The 20,419-nt window shown below is 41.6% G+C and overlaps 2 protein-coding genes across 2 annotated transcripts in view; both read right to left on the bottom strand.

Moving 5' to 3' along the window:
- The window catches only part of LOC109849764 (tyrosine-specific transport protein), a 31,955-nt gene extending 21,095 nt beyond the window's left edge, over window positions 1-10,860 (bottom strand). The window contains exons 1-2 of the mRNA XM_020419636.1: window positions 10,516-10,860; window positions 10,388-10,428 (exon numbers count right to left, since the gene is read on the bottom strand). Coding sequence (XP_020275225.1) covers window positions 10,388-10,428; window positions 10,516-10,768 — 294 coding nt within the window. The 5' untranslated portion in view covers window positions 10,769-10,860. The remainder of the gene's footprint in view (window positions 1-10,387; window positions 10,429-10,515) is intronic.
- LOC109849661 (UDP-N-acetylglucosamine--dolichyl-phosphate N-acetylglucosaminephosphotransferase-like) lies at window positions 11,583-19,984 on the bottom strand. The gene is made up of 11 exons (XM_020419520.1): window positions 19,593-19,984; window positions 19,358-19,445; window positions 17,633-17,724; window positions 17,379-17,497; window positions 14,589-14,704; window positions 14,358-14,485; window positions 14,137-14,223; window positions 12,559-12,619; window positions 12,428-12,468; window positions 12,196-12,316; window positions 11,583-12,005 (listed from the first exon to the last, which is right to left on the bottom strand). Exons 1-11 carry the CDS (start codon window positions 19,949-19,951, stop codon window positions 11,946-11,948), a joined length of 1,272 nt encoding a protein of 423 aa, XP_020275109.1. The 5' UTR covers window positions 19,952-19,984; the 3' UTR covers window positions 11,583-11,945.

Raw genomic sequence — 20,419 nt, 5'->3', positions numbered from 1 at the left:
GTAGGTTTAATTAGACTTCAACTATAAAAGCCTACTTATTCATAGGACTTTAGTTCAAGTTCTTAATTTCCCTTTTATATTTCGTGTATCCATACTTTATATTGTATCTGACTTGTTGCTCTTCATTGCAGGTTTTCGATGCCTCCACGCCGATCTCGACTTCCTAGGAGTCGATCCCATTCGCAGCCTAGCGAGGAAGAAGTTCCCGCAGCATCCTCCCCTCCAGCGGCTTCCTTTTTTGGGGGTGAGAATCTTTATTTCTGTATCCCTGATTGACCCATTCGCGGGTTATTAAGGAAGAACCGATACCCTCTTTCGCGGAGGTTAAGGTTTCGGACTTGTTTTGCTTAGCCAATTCAAGTCTTCTGGTATATTAGGGCGATTTTGTGTCGTCCTACACCTAGTAGGCCAGTGTATGTTACCACGTTATCCACGTGGTGATGTATACCGTTCTTCCAGTGTAGGACACTCAAAATCGTCTCTCTAATTATCCCTTGAATGATCTTATCTCGCTTCTTTATCAGATGGATTTTCTGACTCCATTCTTGTGTTTTGTTACAGTCGAGTTCCCCTCGGGCAGTCTCCCACATCATGCCCCTACTGGTTGTAGCAGGGAAGTCTTTTCTTCGGCTTTCATCAGGCAGGCCATTGGTCTACTCCCTCAATTCGACAGAGACCGCTCCGATGAATCTTATCGATTGATACGGGATGGAGGGCGCCATTGCTTACGCCAGCTGATTACGGACGCCTCCTTCACTGCAGATTCTACTTCCACTGAGGCTTTAAAGAAGCCCGGTTTTCTGTTCGGGGATCACACGGAGGATCCTGCTACGTTGACTCTTACCGAGGAGCATTGGCTGAATCTTCATGAGGGAGCTCTCCTGTATATTCCCTCCATTCCTCGTCAATATTCTTTCACCCATTTGGAGGGACAGGCCGTGGAGCGACAGATGTCTTGGCATCTTACCCATGATGCTGAGCGGGTTCAGTGTGGATATATTTCTCACCATAAGACTCCTGGTTCTGCCGGGTATCATTACATCCGCGGTCTTCGGCCAGGGATCACGGGTCTTAATACTGCACCCCCGGGCGAGGTATCAGCAGCTGCTCCTACCGTGAAGAACCGTCTGGCTCATCTTGGGAGGAGATTACCTCCACCAGATTCTAGGTGCTATGGTTGGGCTTTCTCACTACCCAAGGGATGGTGGACACGCATGACCAGTTACGTCTTGGGGCGCTGGGAGAAGGATTTGAAGAGCAGTGGATTGTATGCCCCTATACGAGCCACCATGTATGGACTCCCGGTCAGCTGCCGCCATTTCTTGGCGGAGAGTTAGGGTTGGCCTTACACGAGATGCATCAGGTTTCTGGTCTTCCGATGGGGGATTGTCCATACCAGGAGTACTTTCCCTCGAACCAGCAGTTAGAGTGGTTGAAGAAGGATACTCCCGATATGCATGATACACTTTGGGACCTCACCTGCCATTATCATACCTCCTTGATCCAGACTTCTCCTCCAGCGAAGAGGTGCCATTATCATACCTCCTTGATCCAGACTTCTCCTCCAGCGAAGAGGAAAAAGCAAATCAGCTTGAAGTAGTTTGCCGTCTATTTGTTCCCGAATTTGGAGGGTGATTCCGGCGAGCCCCTTCGTGAGTTAGACGTCTTGACCCCTACCGTCGTTAATGAGTTGATGGAGAAGGCTGAGGCTCGTTCTTATACTATAGCCAGTGCTGAGGGAGCTTTTCCTGCGGGAACCAAGTTTCGTTCGTTCCTCCGCCGTGCACAGAAGTCCATTGAGCCCCGGACTCTGCTAGCCGGCTATCTTGCCCTCTGGTTGAAGAAATGCGTCGTTCCGTATTAGCAATCAGACGCCTTACCTCTCGAGGTGCTCTTCCCTGCAGTCCAGCTAGCTTATGGGAGGGAGCTTTCCCCGCTCCCGGCCATGGTCGCTGATATTCATTGTGGGCTTAGATATCTGGTCAGTAGTTTTACACAGGTGGGTTCTGAACCATCGGCCGAGCTTATTTGTCCGAAGGTCGAGCTTCCTTATGCGTATCTGATGGCGTGGCTTGTTCTTCACCGTCCTGACTTGATGTCGACGCCCAGCGTTGTCGATGTCCCCGTTCCTTTTGTGCAGCTGTTGGAGAGGAGTAGATGGCTCGGGAAGAAATTTAGCGATGCACAACGAGAGCTTCAAGTTCGAAAGAGCTGGGAGTTCTTCAAGTGTTTTCCTCACTTTTCGGGTCGCTATGGTGATGTGCTGATTGATGAGGAGAAACCCAGGAGTAATCGGACCGTTCTTGACGTTGGTTGTTTTCGCTGGTTAGTGAACATCCGTGTTGGGTATCTTGTTCTTCGGGTAAAGAACCGTTGCCACATAGAACCTTACTTTCCCTGCCGTTTTGCTCGTCAGTTCGGCTATGACCAACTATACGTTGGGAATCCGAGCCGTGGTTTGAAGGTTGAGGGGGGGCTTATTGACGGCGTACGGGCATGGTTATGGACTATGGTGGGCTGCACCGGAGCCCACTTTGCTCTTCCTTCGTATAGACGCCAACCGTTGATTACTTTCCTCAGTTGCAAGTGGTTCCTTTCCGCCAATGAATCCATAGATGTGAGGAGTCTTTCAGAGTTACAGTCTGAGCACTCGGTCCAGATCGCTATGATGGCTGCTGGTAAAGCCGAGGTTGCTCGGAAACAGAGGAAGAGGCATGCCAAACCTTCTTTCTCGGACAAAGATGATGAAGAGCTCCTTCCTACGGATGATGATGACGAGACTCCTGCTGAGGAATATGTGGATACAGATACTGACAGAGAATAACTTGACGCAGGTTTGTCATGCTCTTTGATCTTCTTTCTTAATTTCAATTGGTATCAACGAAAGATCTTGTTCACTTAACGAAATGACCCTTATCACTTCAGGTAGGACAGTCGACAATCATGAGTCGCTTGCTTCCCGTTGTGCGAGATTCGGGCCTAGCGGCCAAGCTCCCACGCATGTTGAGACGCGTGGCAAGTCCATGCATGAGCGACCCGTTGGTTTTATGAGGGCTGGTACTCCGAAGAAGAAGAAGACTGCTCATAAACCACACGTGAGGGCGAGCTTCCACCGGACCCCGTATTCACTGATTCTGATAATACGGATAACTTCGTGCAGCAAATGTGCGACGCCATTCGGGATGGTTCCCTCGGTATTGATATGAACATTGACACCGAGCAGGCTAATAGTATCAAGCCCACCACTCCATGTCCAGGTATATCTAAATTCGACGATACCCTCCTCGAGTAGCATTTGGCGGAGTTAGAGAAATCAGGATTCATTATTCTTTTGTGCCTCACATTCTTTCAGATTTCCTGAATAACTCAAGCATGGATATTGGGGAACAAGGATATTCTGTTCCTGCTGCAGGTATTTCTGAGCTTTTCCTTCTTTCCCATCTTCTTGTACATATATCCAACACTTAAACTATTCTGCAGATGTCGTGATAGAAAAGCCAGCTGAGGATCAGATCTTTCATGATGTGGGCTTCGAGGAACAGAGGTGTGCCTCCGTACCAGGTTCCTCGGGACCCGACGCTGGATTATTAGCCGATATGTTGGCTGAGCAGGCCACCAGAAGAACCGTGGGACCACCCTTTGAGGGTGATACATTCACAGGTATATGTCTGATTCTCTTCATTTTGCCCGGTCTTTTGTCTGACTAACGAAGGATTAATATTACAGCGCCAGTCATTGGGACTAACCCAATATCGATTCCCGGCATATCTAGCTTTCCTCGGAGTGACGGGCTTGCAGGTACGCATACGATTTAGAGGCATCGTGCTCCTTTTTTTATTTATCTGACTTTTGACTAATATATGGGTGCAATCATAGGACCAACCACCGGGACTGATACTCTTATGACTCCTGGCATCCCCCGGATACCTGAGGATGATGGACCTACAGGTATGCAGATGACCTTATCATCCCGACCCTCCTTATTTGTCTAAATTTTTATTTTGGCTAACAAAGAAGTACAACTATAGGACCAGTCATTGTGCCTGATGCCACTACAGTTTCTGGGACTGATAGTTTGCCTGAGAGCGGTGTTTCCCCGCCGCAGCCGAGAGGTATGACCGATTTGCCTACAGGGGTTGATATACCCTCCATGACTACTCCTGCAGTTATTTCGGAACCTGTCGGATCTCAGCCTGAGGGGACCTCCGTTGGCATCGGTATGCTCGGAATTTGCCTTTAAATTTTCTTATCGTATTCGATAATCTCTTAACTTTCCATACTGTTGTTTGTAGGATCTCGATCATCTCTATATGAGCATGTTCGCGCCCTCTTGGCCGATACCGATCCTGACAGAGACATTTTCCGTACGGACCTCGGCTTTTTTACCGCCTTTTTTAACGGCATGATCGAGAAACTGCTTCATCGAGGATATTGTTTTGATCAGTTCAGGCGTTCCTTTTCTCGTCACATGATGATGTTTATAGAAGAAGGGTATCCGGGGTTAGCTGATTCTTTCATTGCCGATTTTGCTGCTCTGGAGGCGGAGATCCTAGAGTTGAAGGAATTGAAGGCTAATGGAGCTTCTTCCTTCGTGTCCTCTCAGATGGAGCACAGGCTGGCACAGTGGCGCGACCTGAGATCTTCCATCGGCAGTGAGCTTCAGTCACATGAGCATTCAATTGCGCAGCTGATGGCTACCGTGGCGAGGAAGGATACAGATAGGGCCGAGCTACTCTGCTCTTTAGATTCCGGCCGCGAGGAAATGGCTAGGTGGAAGGAGGCCTTGAAACACGCCGAGGAGTCCATTACTATCATTGCAGAAGACCTGGCTGGAGTATAGCATTCTCGTGGACAGGCCCTCGAGAAGCTAGGATCTACACAGGAGAGACTGATGAAGCTGAAGAATGAAGCCGTGAAGATCTTGAGCAGTTCTGAGGAATCCGTCCGAGCTGGCCTGCAGGCAGAACTTGAGCAGAGTTATATAGATAGGCTTTCTAGTTTAGAGTCTCATGTTCTTAGCCGTCAGCTGCCTTCGGGCTAACGAGCTTTTTATTGTATGCTTTGACTTGATCTATTAATAGAGACTCCGCATTCGATTCCTTTATGGTATTTCTTTATTTATTTTGAACTCAGCTATGACAAGATTTACAGGATTTTTGGCAAACCCCCAGCCATCAACGGGTTTGATATGTCTTTACCGATTACCGTTTGGATCGGACTAGCATGTGAATTATTAAAACTCGTCTCACATGTAACGTTGTGCTAAGAAAATCGCTTTTCTTAGACTTGATGCTATGATTTTGAATACATAGGCTTAACCATTTCTTATAGGGAAAAGGTACCCCGCGCCGCGTATTAGACGACGACTTATCCATTCTTAGGCTTCGGGATAAAATTCCCCAGGTTTAGACCCTGGTGTCTTTTTTAATCGGCGAAAGACTAAACCGGCGATGCGTGTTAGACATAGACTTTGGGATTTTTGACAAACCCCCAGCCTTCAACGGGTTTGATGTGCCTTTACCGATTACCGTTTGAATCGGGCTAGCATGCGGATTGTCTAAATCCGTTCGCATGTGACGTTGTGCTAAGAGAGTGAATTCTCTAAGACTTTGTGCTATGATTTTGAATACATAGGCTTAACCATTTTTTATAGGGAAAATGTACCCCGCGCCGTGTATTAGACGACGACTTATCCCTTCTTAGGCTTCGGGATAAAATTCCCCAAGTTTAGACCCTGGTGTCTTTTTCAATCGGCGAAAGACTAAACCGGCGACGCGTGTTAGGCGTAGACTTATCTCTATTTAGGAGTTGAGATAAAATTTCCCGTGCTCAAAGTGCCCGGATTGGAAATTGGAAATTGTGTCCTTTATCAGAATAAAGACGGATTGGGAAACGAGAGAGAAAGAATTTTATATTCTATCCCCCGGGACTGAAGAGAAAGAATTTTATATTCTATCTACAGTCGGAAAGAAAACTCAAGGTGGGATCTCCACCCCCAGAATCCGAAAAGATGAAACTAAGAGTGGGATCTCCACTCCGAGAATCGGCAAAGTTCAAACGGCCCTAACTTTTATAGGATTGGTCATTTGAATCAAAAGAATCCCTCATTCATTGAGGAGAAAGCCCAATTTCGACCCTAACTTTTATAGGTTTGGTGGAAAAAAGAACAAAGGCGGATTTTCGTTTATCGAAAAGGAATGACTCGGTCTTAGTCCTAACTATTTGTAGGCTTGACTAAGTGAGATCGGGAACAATCCTAACTTTTATAGGTTTGACTGTTCGAATTGAAAGTGGACCTCTCGTTCATGGAAGGAATCGAGAAAGGAATTTGGCTTTGGCCCTAACTTTTATAGGTTTGACCTGAAAGCAAAGAAAGTGGAATACAGGTAGCAAAGAAAGTGCCGACTCGTATTATCACTCAAAGGAAGACTTCAATGCTAGGTGATTAGGACCTAACATGTTGAGTCTGAGAAATGCCAATGACTAGCAGATGGAAATGTTGGTGGATCCACTATCGATTAATTTGATCGGCAGATGGTTTGGTGAGGAAAGATTAACCTACCAGAAGGTTGGATCTCATCTCACAAAAATAACTCATAAGAGTTAGAGAATTTTGATAAAAATAAGAAGAAACATTCTGACATTCAGAGTTCGAACGTAGATTTCTTATTCATCAATTCTACAGTGACTGGGTTATCCCTAAGAATACCCCATGTAGTATTCTTCCGGGAACTTCCCGATACATTGGTTATCCTGAAGATACTAAGGGTAGTATTTTTTCAGGAACTTGCCGTTTATCGGCATCATAAGCCGGTCACCGTCCTTGGTGACAAGACGATATGCGCCACTCGAGTAGACTGTCTCTACTACGAATGGTCCCTCCCATTTGGGTTCAATCACTCTTCACTCCGCAAGGGGCAATACTAAGGCTCGGGTACGGGTGAAGTAGATCTGACGAAGAACTCTCTTTGTGTTAAAGTGTTCGATCACTCTTCACTCCGGCAGGGCTTCGCCTATTCTCCAAAATTCCAGATCTGAAAAAATGAGGCCTAAGGCTTGTATTTATAGGCACGAGGGATAACGGAGCGGTTAAAACCGCTTTAGGGGGTCAAATCCGCATTGGGACACCCATGGGGTGTCCCGGAAAATCCGAGACACCCTTGGGGTGTCCCGGAAATTCCGAGACACCCCTGGGGTGTCTTGGAAATTCCAAGACACCCTTGGGGTGTCTCAGAAAATCTAAGACACCCCTGGGGTGTCGCACATTAACCAAGACGCTCCGTTGAGGTGTATTCGTCCGCTTCCACTGTAAATTCTTCGTCCGAACTCGGATTTCAGTGATTCGAAGTGCGTTGGAAGTCTGACGAAGAGTTCTATCAGCTCCGATGGTTAGATTATCTGTAGGATGAACGAGACACGAAGGACGTTGTTCCTTTTGTAAACATTGCGGGGCTCCCGATTAGCCCGTGCCTTCGTAGTTCCAGAATTCTGTCGGCTCGCGTAGTTCGTCGATTCACTTCAAGCGTTCACCGACGTTAATTGAACTGCTATGAACCGGATAGTGACGTTCATCGTCGTTCCTTAACACTGAGCTGTTCGCAGAGGCCTATAGGCGATTTTCGATGCCTACACCGGGTAGTCTATTTCCTTGAGAAAGACGAAGTCTACGTATTCAATATCGTAGCACTAAAAGAGTTAACTCTTTTAGCACAACGTTACATGCGGAACGGACTTAAACAATCCGCATGCAAGCCCGATTCAAACAGTAATCGGTAAAGGCACGTTAAATCCGTTGATGGTTGAGGATATGCCAAAAATCCTGAGTCTGTATCTGATACATGCGGTCGGGTAGTCTATTCCCGTAAGAAAGACGAAGTCTACATATTCAATATCGTATCACTAAAAGAGTTAACTCTTTTAGCACAACGTCACATGCAGAACGGACTTAAACAATTCCCATGCTAACCCGACTCAAACGGTAGTCGGTAAAGGTTCATCAAACCCGTTGATCACTGAGGGTTTACCAAAAATCCTATGAATATGAGAGTCATTGACGTATCAGCCCCATTAGTTGGTCTCGTGACTCGAACATCCAACAACTTCGGGATAAGATTCATATCTGCAGACGAATCAGCTTTAACAGTTGGTCCTGCAGTCCTAACTGTTGGAACCGTCATACTCCAATACCTTAAGAGCTTAAACTGTGTATACTCCAGCAAACGTACGAGTATAAACTGTGTTAACGACGAGCGATCCGAAACCCTAGGTCAACGCCGATCAACACGTAATCTTAGGTTAACGTCACTCAACGCGTTGCGACGAAAAGTCAACGTCGGGCAATCCGAAACCCTAGGTCAACGTCGGTCAACGCATAACCCTAGGCCAACGGAGATCAATGCGTTGTAACGAAAAGTCAACGCCGGGCGATTCGAAACAACATCATTCAACGCGTAGCCCTAAGCCAATATATTATGGCAGAGGTAGTCAGTTCAAAGTCAACTTGACAGCACGAGCTAAAATCAACTCACCAGTTTTGATTCAAAACTTCGACGACGGCCAGACGATAAACGTAGCGCCGGAAGAACTTCAGCTATTCGTTAAAATATCGAATAGACTGAAAATCGAAGGAGTCAAGAATCAAAGCTAACTACATGTCCATTTATACCGACTGAAGGTTGGACCGATCACATCCAAAGTATTCCAGCCTTCTCTATAAAAGAATGAGGCTAAAACACTTTGGAGGGGGTATCTGTAGGCGTCTAAAATTGCCTACGGGCCCTCACACACAACTCGAGGCACAGAGAAGACGATGAACGTCACTATCCGAGTCACAGAAGCTTAATCGACATTGACAAGCGCATGAAGTGAGTCAACGAACCATGCGAAGCAACGAAACTTCAAAATAACAGAAACACGAACTGATCGGGAGCTCCGCGTCACTTACGAAAGACGAAACACCCCACATGTCTTGTCCACTCCACAGATGGTTCAATCATGGGAGCTTGTAGATCTTCTCGACGGCTTTCCGACGTATCTTGAATCGCACGATTCCGAGTTCGGACGACGAAGATACGGCTAAAATGGACAAGACGCGCAGAAGTATGTTCTAGGCCTCGGCGAGGCACCCAGAGGTGTCGAGAGACACACAGGTGTCTCGGCCAGGCCAAGACACCCATTGGTGTCTCAGCCAGGCCAAGACACTCACGGGTGTCCGCAGACCCGAAAATCAGATTTTGACAGTTTAAAGCTGTTTTTCGACCGTTAACCGTCTGAATTTGTTTTAACTGACCTAATATCATCCATGAACGTGATTAAGTGGTTGCAACTGAGGATAAGAGAGAATCGACCGTTCTTATCCGAAAACAGGGCTGCCGAAGCCTATAAATACAGTCCCAGGGCCTTTATTTTTTCAGATCTGAAATTCTCGAGCGTTGACGAAGCCCTGCCGAACTGAAGACTGAAGAGCCACGAATTTCAGAGAGGATGAGGAGATATCAGCGAATTCTTCGGCATAAAGAAGAGGAGTTCATCAGATCTGCAGCCCGGTTCCTTCCATTGAGATTGCCCCGTTGCGGTGATCTCGAGAAGAGTGGTTATCTCGCTGTTACCGAGATAATTGTTTCAGTTTCTTGATTCCTTCGCGAATCAACGAAGCTTCGGATCTGATCTGATCGTCCCCGTCACAGGTAAAGATCTCACACAAGCAGCGGGCAATAAACACCCGTTGCGTTTGTTTGAATGAGATTGTAATTTTAATTTCATTGTGTAAAGGTCTTATAAAAAGACCGATCTTTTTTTGAACTTGTTGTAACGACTAAAGTTATAACAAGTTATACAATGAAGAAATCGATTTTCCACCCAAACACACTGGTACTGGAAGAACACGGCAATGCTAGTCTCACCACTGGCTCCACTAACCCAGATATCTTGTAAATACACAATTGACTCCTCGTTTATTCAATGTGGAACCAAATGGTTAATGGACCCCAAAATACCACTACACTTCCATACTCTCCACACCCACGCAGTCTGGCTTAGCACTTGTCTAGTCTCATCGAAACATTGCAATCCCAAATGTCACCCCTCTGGCTTTGCACTAGGCTAGTCCCAGACGAACACCGCATTGCCAACATATCAACAACCCCGCAGCCCTCTTGCAACTAGGAAGATGAGTTTGTCCCAGATATCATTAATAAGAAACCTAGGATAACTCACCCCCTAATAGCTAGCTATCTGTTAGAGGAAGGAACCCAAATCTTACCATGAGACTAAATGAACCTTCTTAACATGATACATATGGACCCCAAAAATAGTTTTCTTTTGTTCGTATTCTACTAAATTAAACAACATAAGAATGAAATCTAGCAACAACATTTAACAAGCATACCGTGGTCCCGGCGACCAATAAAATTCCACTAGTAATGCTGCCTGCGATCCAAAAGAGAAAACGTACATAAGTAACTGCCAACACGAATAATTTGGTATAATTCAGAGCGCAGCCAGTTAGCATCGAGCCTGGTTCTCTCTTCATTGTGGCCTGGTTGAGGTTGGAGAAGAGCCTCTCAAATTCCTCGGTGGGCTGCCTCCCCTGGGGCTGAGCGGAGCACCTTGTCAGGGCTGGGCTCTTGTGAGGAGGAGGAGGTGAAGGACGAGTGCAGAAATAATTGGAGGGTTTCTTGGTTGGATGAAAGGGTATGGGCCTTGTCGATGGTGATGGGTAGGTGGAGACGAGGAAAGAGAATGAAGAAGAGATCAATGGCAATGCCATCTTCTTCCTTCTCCTCTCTTTCTCTAATATAAAGGATGGAGAGAGAGAGAGACAGAGAGAGAGAGATGGCCAAGCCTCTAGTTTGTAGTAGATATACGAGCCACTGGTTTGTAGGTAAGGGTTGCCGTCGATGCAAAGTGCTCCTTTCGGACTAAATTGAAAGAAACCTTGAGATTTGAGGGACCTAACAGCAACTTTAATGATTCTAGTGACTAATATCAAATTATGCAAGACGTAAGGGACCAATATCTAAAAGCGCCAAAAGAGGATTTCTGTGGTTTATGTTGATACGTTAATTCTATCAATAATCTTGTGTCCTTAATCGGGTGGAGCTTTTTTTTATCCGGAAAGAGCAGTGAAGGATTTTATGAAAGCAAAGCCAATATTTTTACTTATTTGTTTGCCGTTGGTTCATGCTCTGTAGCTTAAGTTGTAGTTCATAATTTTTGATCGGTGTGATCACTTAAGAAAAAAGATTATATGACAAAAAAAGTGAGAAGAAGAAATTCTTCCTCCTCCATAATGCGTGAGATGGGATCCAACTCTGGACCCCAGAATAAATCATGAGAAGTTCTCCAAGCTTTTGAGAGCAGAGTCTACTTTTGGTTTTCGCTTGCTCTGCGCTCCTCTCTTTAGGTTTTTATAACCAACAATTTATGTAGTTATGGCTAGCCCGCAGAAATCTCAAGGGATCTTTTATCTTTATATTGATAAGATCTTGCAAATTTAGGGGACAACAAGAACACGTACGTTTGCAGTGTTCAAATTTTGCATCCGGACATGACAATGTATAACATTAAGGCAGAAATTAGAATTTGACCTTTAAAATAGTTCATGTTATTACAGGCAATGGAACTATTCAATAGTTTGTCACTAGCAATTTAGAGAACACTTTAAATTTTGTGTATCAAAACCTTAAAGAGTTCATGCAAATATTAGCAGTGAGCACAATAAGATGTACACTGTATTCATGAAATGTTTTATCTTCTACAAAGCATGACGCACAAGTTCTCTCAAAGGCATCTACACAACTAGGAAAACTGCATCGGTAATTTCTTCAAATAATACTCTGTAGATGGTTACAAAATGAATGTTTTGCTACTCCTGCAGCCAAACTTGTTTGCGAAGTGGCACGGTTTTCTGGAACCAGAAACTATAGCTTATTCTCTGCTTGACTTCATTTGTACCAACCAGCAAGAACGAATCTCAGACCGAAACAGAGCAGGCATGCCAAACCCTGCGATAAGATCATCTTCACTCTGGTTAGCAAGACATTATTGAAAGAAAAAACAGGAAACACAACATAGAACTGAACAATTTCCATCCAGAATAGCATGAAACTGAAATAAATGCATTTCCCTTCGGTTCTTATCTATCTATCTATCCCTGAGATAATCTCATGAGAGTAAGTTATGGGGGGAAATTACCTGGAAAATAAGGAGTCTAATGCACAAAGCCTTCTCAGAGCACTGTCCAAACAACCGGAGAAATAGGTTGACAAGCGTCCCATCTTTTGTTCCAGTAAGCAACCCTGTATGAGGATCAAATCTGCAATGAAAATACTTAAAATGTGTTAAAACTTTTCATTGCTTGTGAAACATTTTTTTTTTGTAGATCATTTTGAGAAGACGTTCATTTTCAAGTCATTCTTAATGGTACCTTGGCAGACGATGCCTTGGACAGGGAATGATCTTAAAAAGCTGACAAGAAAAAGATAGAAGAAAATTGCATGAGATGACACACAATAAGTAGACGCAAACAAAATAAAGCATGCCTATGTGTCAGCAAACCTGAGGACAGGAATAAAGAAAATTTAAGACTTGAGGCAAGAAGAATAGTAGGAGTGTCTCGCTGCACATGAAAACATGACAGTGGTGAGTATCGAAAAGAAACCAGATGATTACAATATTCTACATACATGAAAATCTTCTTGCTCAATTAAATGCAACCATTCGCAACATCCATTCTCAGAATAAAAGCTATATGATAAATTATCTCAAGACTGACAAGTCCAAGTATCATCATCTCCACAATCTCCCAATCCGGAACAAATCATGGAGAAGACACTTAAATCCAGAAGACTGTATAGAAAGATAGAGAGTATATTCTTTTCATAGCATTTCTAGGGGTGGAGAAAAATGAAAGATGGAAGGGTATTCATCAATTTGGCATCACCATCGGTCAACAATATGCGATGGTGATGCCACATTACAGGCAAATGATACTATTGGCAACTTGTGAGTTCTATAAGACCTAAAACTAAAAGACTTAACTCGTCAAAAGAAAAACAGAAGACTCACCTTATTAATCACAATGCTTAAGTTCATGAAACAAAAGACCAAACTTTACATTCCCCTGGACAAAAACAAATAATGTGGAGAACTTACAAACAAACAAATGGTATGCAAACTTTTGTTGTTTACTTGTCTCTTTAAAGGAAAAAAGAAAATATTAGTAACCAACAAAGGGCTCCAACAATACACACAAAATAACTATACAACTTTTACTCCTTATATTCACCCACATATTTCCACCAGTAGACAAGTGATACAAGACTCTTACTTAATATCTTCTGAATGAAGCGGATAGTAGAGTTTATCATCAATAAGGATGATCCACCATCCATTTCGATGGCTTATCTTATCGACTGCTATCCAGAACTTTAAGTAACTCTATTAAATATTCATATCCTGTTCAATTGATATGCAAGTGAGGGGTGTTCAAGCCAGGGCATATCATCAATAGAAAACATTATAATTGCTGTTTTGTGCTTCCTGTGCGTGCAGCCGTGCAGGTTTGATGATAATTTCTTTCCATGTTTGACTGTTCCTCTAGAGTTTCTAGTTATATAAGTGCTTTATTTATGGAAATTCATACATAAATTATTAGAAATACATAATAGGGTTAATAGGAGATACACAGGAGTCTATCCGCATTCCACAATAATTGCATAGTAAGATAGAAATTACGCCAATGCTATCCAGAACTTTAAGTAACTCTATTAATTATTCATATCCCGTTCAGTTGAAGTGCAATTAGGAGGATGTTCAAGCTAGGGCATATCATCATGAAATTATGATTGCTGTTTTGTGCTTACTGTGCGCGCAGGATTGACGATAATTTCTTCCATGTTTGACTGTTCCTCGGGAGCTTCTAGTTAAATAAGTGCTTTATTTATGAAAATTCATGCATAAGTTGTCAGAATTACATAATAGGGTTAATCGAAGATATACAAGGGGTCTATCTGCACCATTAGAATGAAAGGGGGTCTGTCCACAATTGGGCAATAGTACAGGGGGTTGATCCGCATTCTGCAAGTAACCCTACATAATAAGATAGAAATTTATGCCTTACAGTGGTGTAGATACCTGAAATGGCCAAGTATCCCAACCACAGCCATAGTCATTCCAGCAAAATAAGTATAGGTGTCACCAACAAAAACTGACGAAGGATACCTGTCATTTAAGGTGAACGAGTTACCATCTAGATGTATTTTAAATTACAAGCCCAGTCAAGAAAATAATTAAGAATCCATAAAAATTGATAATTATTAAGAAACTTAAAATGAAGATCTACATAAGATGTGTACCAGTTATACGAAAGTAAAGCCAATGAAGTAGCCAGGAGAGGCAGGATAAGGTAAATTGAGAATGCATGAGCCTGTTTGTACTCGGGGTCTGAAGATGCACCAATTTGCATCACATTATGTATCAAAATCTGCCATTAACAGCTATCATTATTCCATCAGCGCTAAAACTTGTAATGTAAAAATATAAATATCAATACTAAGGATGATTCAAGCAACATGTATTTATCTTACTGCAGTTGAAATGACAACTGTTTGCCCGACTTCAAGACCATTAAGTCCAGCATGAATGTTAATGGCATTTGTGCAAAATACTGCCAGCATGCCCATATAGAGCTTGTATATCCAACCTGTCCTTTCGAAGTCACACAAACATGAATCAACCCTATCCAGCCAAACATTGAAATATAACGTACCCAAGTAAATATTTGCATAAGAATGCTTATTGCTATTGAGGATTTTACATAGCAAGAATGGCTTCATCATCGACAAATATTAAATAAGATAAAAAAAATGGCATCTTGATCTCTTCTTAGGATTTTATGTCACAGTAATGAAAGAAACGAAATAACCAGAGAATAAAATTGTTTTATTAGCTCTACCAGTGGCATTTCCTATTTCTATCTCCTGCCAGTCATAAGGTTTCTGCCCAGATCTTAATGCTGAAAATAATAAAAGTAGTCAAGGAAAGATTTTAAAATTTGATATTGTCTTTCTAATGTTTTAAATAAAGTTTATCACAAAGCAAGAAGTTCTACAAGAACTCTTGAAAGAATAGAATCTTTATTGAAATATTTTCTCCTAAATGGTGTAGAGAATTATAAAAAGACCAATATATTATCCATCTAACCCCAACCTCTCTAAAATAGAGGTTAAGAGGATATTACAAAACAGGTATGAGATAAAATTATATCTAACCATATCATTTGATATCTCAATAATGTCTCATAATATATTCCTTAACACTCTCCCTCAAGCTGGAGCATGAATATCATACATATCTAGCTAGACTAGCCTGTTACAAATAAAGTGCACACACTCTAATCTGTGACAATACTTTAAAAAAAGTCAAAGTAGTCTTGACCTTCTTCTCTTTCACTTGGATGTCTTCAAATCAGCTGATCCCTTCTAAGGCTCCACCGATCAAATGATCCTTAAAGGATCCAACAATAAATGATCTTTCTAAGATCCAACAATAAATGATCCTTTATTGAAGGATCAAACAACAAATGATCCTTCTTTCAAGAATCCAACAATAAATGATCCTTCTTTCAAGGATCTACCAAACAAATTATCCTTCCTTATAAGATCCAACAACAAATGATTTTTTTTAAAGGATCTAACAAACAAATGATCCAAGAGGTGGAGTTGACTTTGGGCTTGAGCAAAAATCAATGAGGTCAACGAGGCACAGGTCGATGAGGCAGATGAGAGCGGAGTCGGCTCTGATCAGAGCGGACGATAAACAGTAATCCGAGGATATGAAAAATACATGAGTATAGATGAACAGTAGCCTGTGGGCAGAAAATCAATGGTGAACAGTACTTGATGAACAATAGCCGGTGTGTAATTCGATGTCGAGACCGCTGAGGGTAAGGACAAAGTTTTCGGCAAAAAATCCCTCGGGAGCTCAATATAGACGATGAAGAAAGAGATCTCTCTAGGATCAAGAGGATGGCTCTGATACTACATAGAGAAATAGAAAAATGTCAAGATATTATTCTCGAACCCTATCCTCACTTAAATAAAGATTAGGAAGATATTAGAAAATAGGTATGAGATAAAATCATATTTAATCATATCTCCTAATATCTCATAATATATATTCCTTTGTAGTCCTTATAACCAAGTGTTACCCTTTCTAAAAGTCATAGCAGTAAGCCAGTAACTACTCAAGCAAGTTGGTTATAATGGTGAAATTAATCTGAGTAGGCCACAATACTCCCGGTAGGAGAATCGCCTCCAAAACAACTCCACATGCCATTTGATAATTTAATACATAATCGAGATCCTAAATATTCTTTAACTTTTCCACCCATTTACTCCCTGGAGGTCTGTCAGCTACAAATTGCTTCCTTTTCCCATCCTCCAAACATTCCTAACTCATAGATCTTGTTGTGTCTTTTACTTTACTGACCACAATGTTCCTTTTACATGATGTCTGCCACCTATATTCTCCTCATTCAATGAAATCACTCGGCCCCCATACTTACGTAGCCCCTTAATATCAGTCATCTTTGATTCAGCAACACTAGTGGGGTTCATGATATTAAAAAAAAGTTTCCCTTGGAAGGAGATGCTTAATGTATGGCAAACCAATGGGGATAGTTTCTAGAGAAAGTTTCAGAAACAGAGCACTTGGTATAGATAGGAATAAGTGAAGTTCTTTATAATGATGTATAAATCATATAAATATATTATATATGTGAAAGTCCAACTGAAACAACGATGGCCAGAGCAGGGAAGCAAAATAGGAAGAAGTTAAAGGCAGAACAAGAAGGAAACAAGCATCATTGAAACTCTAGGTGTTCTACGGTAGTACGCAACAGATCCCAGAACTATGGCAGCAACAGAAAGCAGCCCCCCAAGCTGCTTAATCAAATGAAAAAAGGAGACAGGAGGAATGGAATACTAAAAGGAAATAAGAGTAGGAAATTTTGAAAAATACTGGAATTATTCCTAAAGTCACCTTCTAAAACTCTCCATCCATGAATTACATGTGGATGCACAAAGGAAAATATAGCCTATTTCCTTTAATGAGGGCAATAGCATCCAAATAAGTTTTGAAGTAGATTCTTCATCAAAAAGTGCTACAAGAAAATTGTTAGATAAAAATGTGTTGTTCAATTAAAATGACAAAAATTAGGAAGATGCTGGTTCTAAAAGATAATTTTTTTTTAAATTACTTTTATCAAATCAATAGCCAACTAAATAGAATGTCAAATATAACGTAGTAGTAGTGGCATCAAGTTACATCTATAATTCCACTAGGAAGGAAGCAAGATTAGAAAACTATAAGCTTACCTAAATCAAGAACAGCTACCCCGATGTATTGAATTAGAGGCTTTGGTATGATGATAGTAGTATGTCCAGCATATGCCATCAACAAAGGAAGTGCTGCAAATGATGGCAACACCAGTTTTCTGTTTTTCATAATTTTTTAATCTTTAATCAATCTACCAGTTTAATTTAGAACAATAGCATACCAACTTCTCAGAGCAAACTTAGTTGATCTGTTAAATTGGACAAAGAAATAGTAAAAATGATGAAGGGCGTACACTCTCCATGGAATATGGAGAACATCATCAACAAATCCAAGCAGAATCATGAAGCAAATAGATGCTAATGCTGCATTATACTCGACAAGCCACTGCATCAGAAATATGAAGTTTTATGAAGTGCATTAGCAAAGAGTCTTAGCTGTCCAGCTAAAATTCCATACAGAAAAAAATATTTCATTTTACTAGAGAATTAAAATGACTTTCAATGTAACAAAAGTAGATACTACCAGTCCTAGATTTAGCATTAGAGCTTTAGGAGTGCATGAAGGTCGATTTTTATGCACTTCGTTCAAAATTTGAATTGAAAAAGAAATCACACAAAAAATCACCCCATTCATATTTAGTCCCTATAGCATGTGTCTAGCTTGGTTATTAAGATTGTGGACTTTTACCATCATGGACACTAGTGATTCGCAAGTTCATTATTAGGTCCAAATAGCCAATGACTTTCCACATGAGGAGATGCTTGCTAATCCAACAAATGCAAATCCAGGAGATCCAAACACAAGTGCAGTGTATTACCAAGTTGTTCAAGGATATGCCTCTAGACCAAAAGTAGAGACCACAAAGTAAGGCAACAAAACAGTTATACAAACTTAATATGAGGAGGCACAAGAAATGTAGGCAAAGCAAAGGTCAATGTGACCAAGGTATGAAAACTAGTGCTGGGGAGGATTTTAGATTGGATGGATAGGATAGATCAATGTTTTGACCGGAAGGAGATGCCTCAAAAAAAAGTCAAGTTTGTTTGTAGTATAAAGTTGAAGAGTGATGCTTTATATGTGGACAAATCCGCATAAGGTATTAATTCCCCCCTTTATGAAAAAGTTGAACTGTAGAACAAAGTTTTTAAGGCATGTGAACCAATAACCAGAGCAAATGATCCTTAACTGTGAAGCTTTAGAGAAATGTAAGAACATGGGAAGTGCCCAAGATAAAGGGATTATAAAGTCTACAATGCTGACATTCAAGGTCTATGATGCCTGTAACGCTAATTTAAGAACAAGGGATACTGGGCATGCATTATGTCATTTTTCGGATTAAATCACGTATCAGAGATGAGTTCAATTCTTATAGCAAACCCTATCATCATCCGTCCTTATAATTTACACTTTGGAAAGATAACCATTTTTAAATATTGTTAACACTAGCACGTCACGATAGTTGTTTTATGTCCTAGCAATTAAGATAGTTTGCACTTCGACGCGATAAAGTTGTCACCTTGTTTAACTTTGATGCCACGAAGTTTGTTTTTTGGCACTTTGACGCCTCAAATTTTCATTTGAATGTGATAATTTGCACTTTGTGCCAAATTTCAACTTCGGATTGAGCTTTCGACCACTGGCGATGTTTGCAAACAAGGATTGGATGACAAAGAAGGGTTCTAGGGTATGTTTCTCTTCCAATCTTTTATCAGGACTCCTTCAAGAATAATTGAGGTTTTCTCCTCAAACATTTGAGCCTAAACTGCAGATGGATAAGATCTACATCCAGTTGGTGTGGTGCCTTTTGTTGTTAATTATTTTCACCCACCGCAGTTAAATATAGATGCCATGTACAGTTGATAAACATCTAGAACAAATCTTTAGAGCAAGTTTTTGACCAAACATGATACCAAAACAAACACTGTGACAAATTAATCAATTTCAAACCAAACGTGTTTACTTTATAGCTCTAATGAAAGAATAATTTGTGTATAAAGTAAACAATTGAGGAACATACATTAGAGTCTGCTGTGAAGTTGAAATGCTGAAAAAGTATAGCGACGACCAAGTAGACAATTCCTACAACAATACCCAACGATTCAGGCCTGAAAAAATATTCACAAAACAAACCAGAATGATTCTTTAAAAAAATAAACTAAAAAAGTCGTATTTTTCTTCATATGCTTCATCAAAATTGAATCTTTAACAATAACCTCGCACTTAATTCCAAAAACAAGCAAAAAACAACTTACACTTTGATTCCTCCCTGAGGAGTTCCCTTCTTGTTAATATCAAGCCCAAACATACTCCTCCTCAACAAATACCTGGCCGCCACCGGGATCAATCGAACCGTCAGAACGAAGCCACCGAAGCTCACACCAACATTAATGGCGATCGATCTCCGAAGATCATGGTCAATTTCATAGTGAAAGAAGAGAAGATAGAAGAAAGGGAGGAGCAAGAGGGCGGAAAGCTCAACGATAAACCCCAGTCTTGGAGGAGCCAATGGCAGATCCGGCTTCGAATCGGGTTTCGGATCTTCGGATAGGATCTCGTCGGAGATCTGAGAAAGGGTTGTGGAGTCGCCGGCGGCTCGCCGGCGAGAGGTCATTTCTCTGAGGCTGAGGGTTTAGTCGGCCTCAGGTTAACGGGTTTTTGAGAGCGGAGTTTAAATTGTTCAGTGTTGTGCTGATGTGGCGTGACTTGATTGGATGGATACGTGTTTAACAGCCCGTACGTGCATCGCACGTACAAACATCAGGAATTCATTCTTAAGGAAGTTAGCACTTGAATACCTTGCAGTTTGCCCAACTTCGCACTTACATATTCCGCTTGTTTTTTCTAGCAATTATAAATCTTGAACTTTCCAAATTTTTCACTTTAATGCCTTCACTTACGCAAATGTGAGAAGTTTTCTCTGATTTTTCTATTTGACACTAGCACTCTGCTCTTAGAACTTTTTCATCGGTTAATGTTGAATTTACCACTAAATTCCACTGTAATAATATTTTACAATACGTTTGGCGTGTGTTTAAAATGAAACTAGGATGTGTTTAATGGCAAATTTAAAAAAGTTTAA

Source organism: Asparagus officinalis, chromosome 7, assembly GCF_001876935.1.
Source record: "Asparagus officinalis chromosome 7, Aspof.V1, whole genome shotgun sequence".
Lineage (NCBI taxonomy): Eukaryota > Viridiplantae > Streptophyta > Magnoliopsida > Asparagales > Asparagaceae > Asparagus > Asparagus officinalis.
Note: the sequence above shows the minus strand (reverse complement) of the source record. Positions and strands in the feature narration are given on the sequence as shown.

Bases quoted from the DNA above. Each gene is read 5' to 3' on its own strand.
- LOC109849661 (XM_020419520.1), bottom strand. From the start codon at position 19,951: ATGACCTCTCGCCGGCGAGCCGCCGGCGACTCCACAACCCTTTCTCAG. The intron at 12,317-12,427 runs GTACCATTAAGA...TTTTCATTGCAG, and splicing joins CCAAGGCATCGTCTGCCAAG to ATTTGATCCTCATACAGGGT. The intron at 12,006-12,195 runs GTAATTTCCCCC...ATCTTATCGCAG, and splicing joins TTAGACTCCTTATTTTCCAG to GGTTTGGCATGCCTGCTCTG.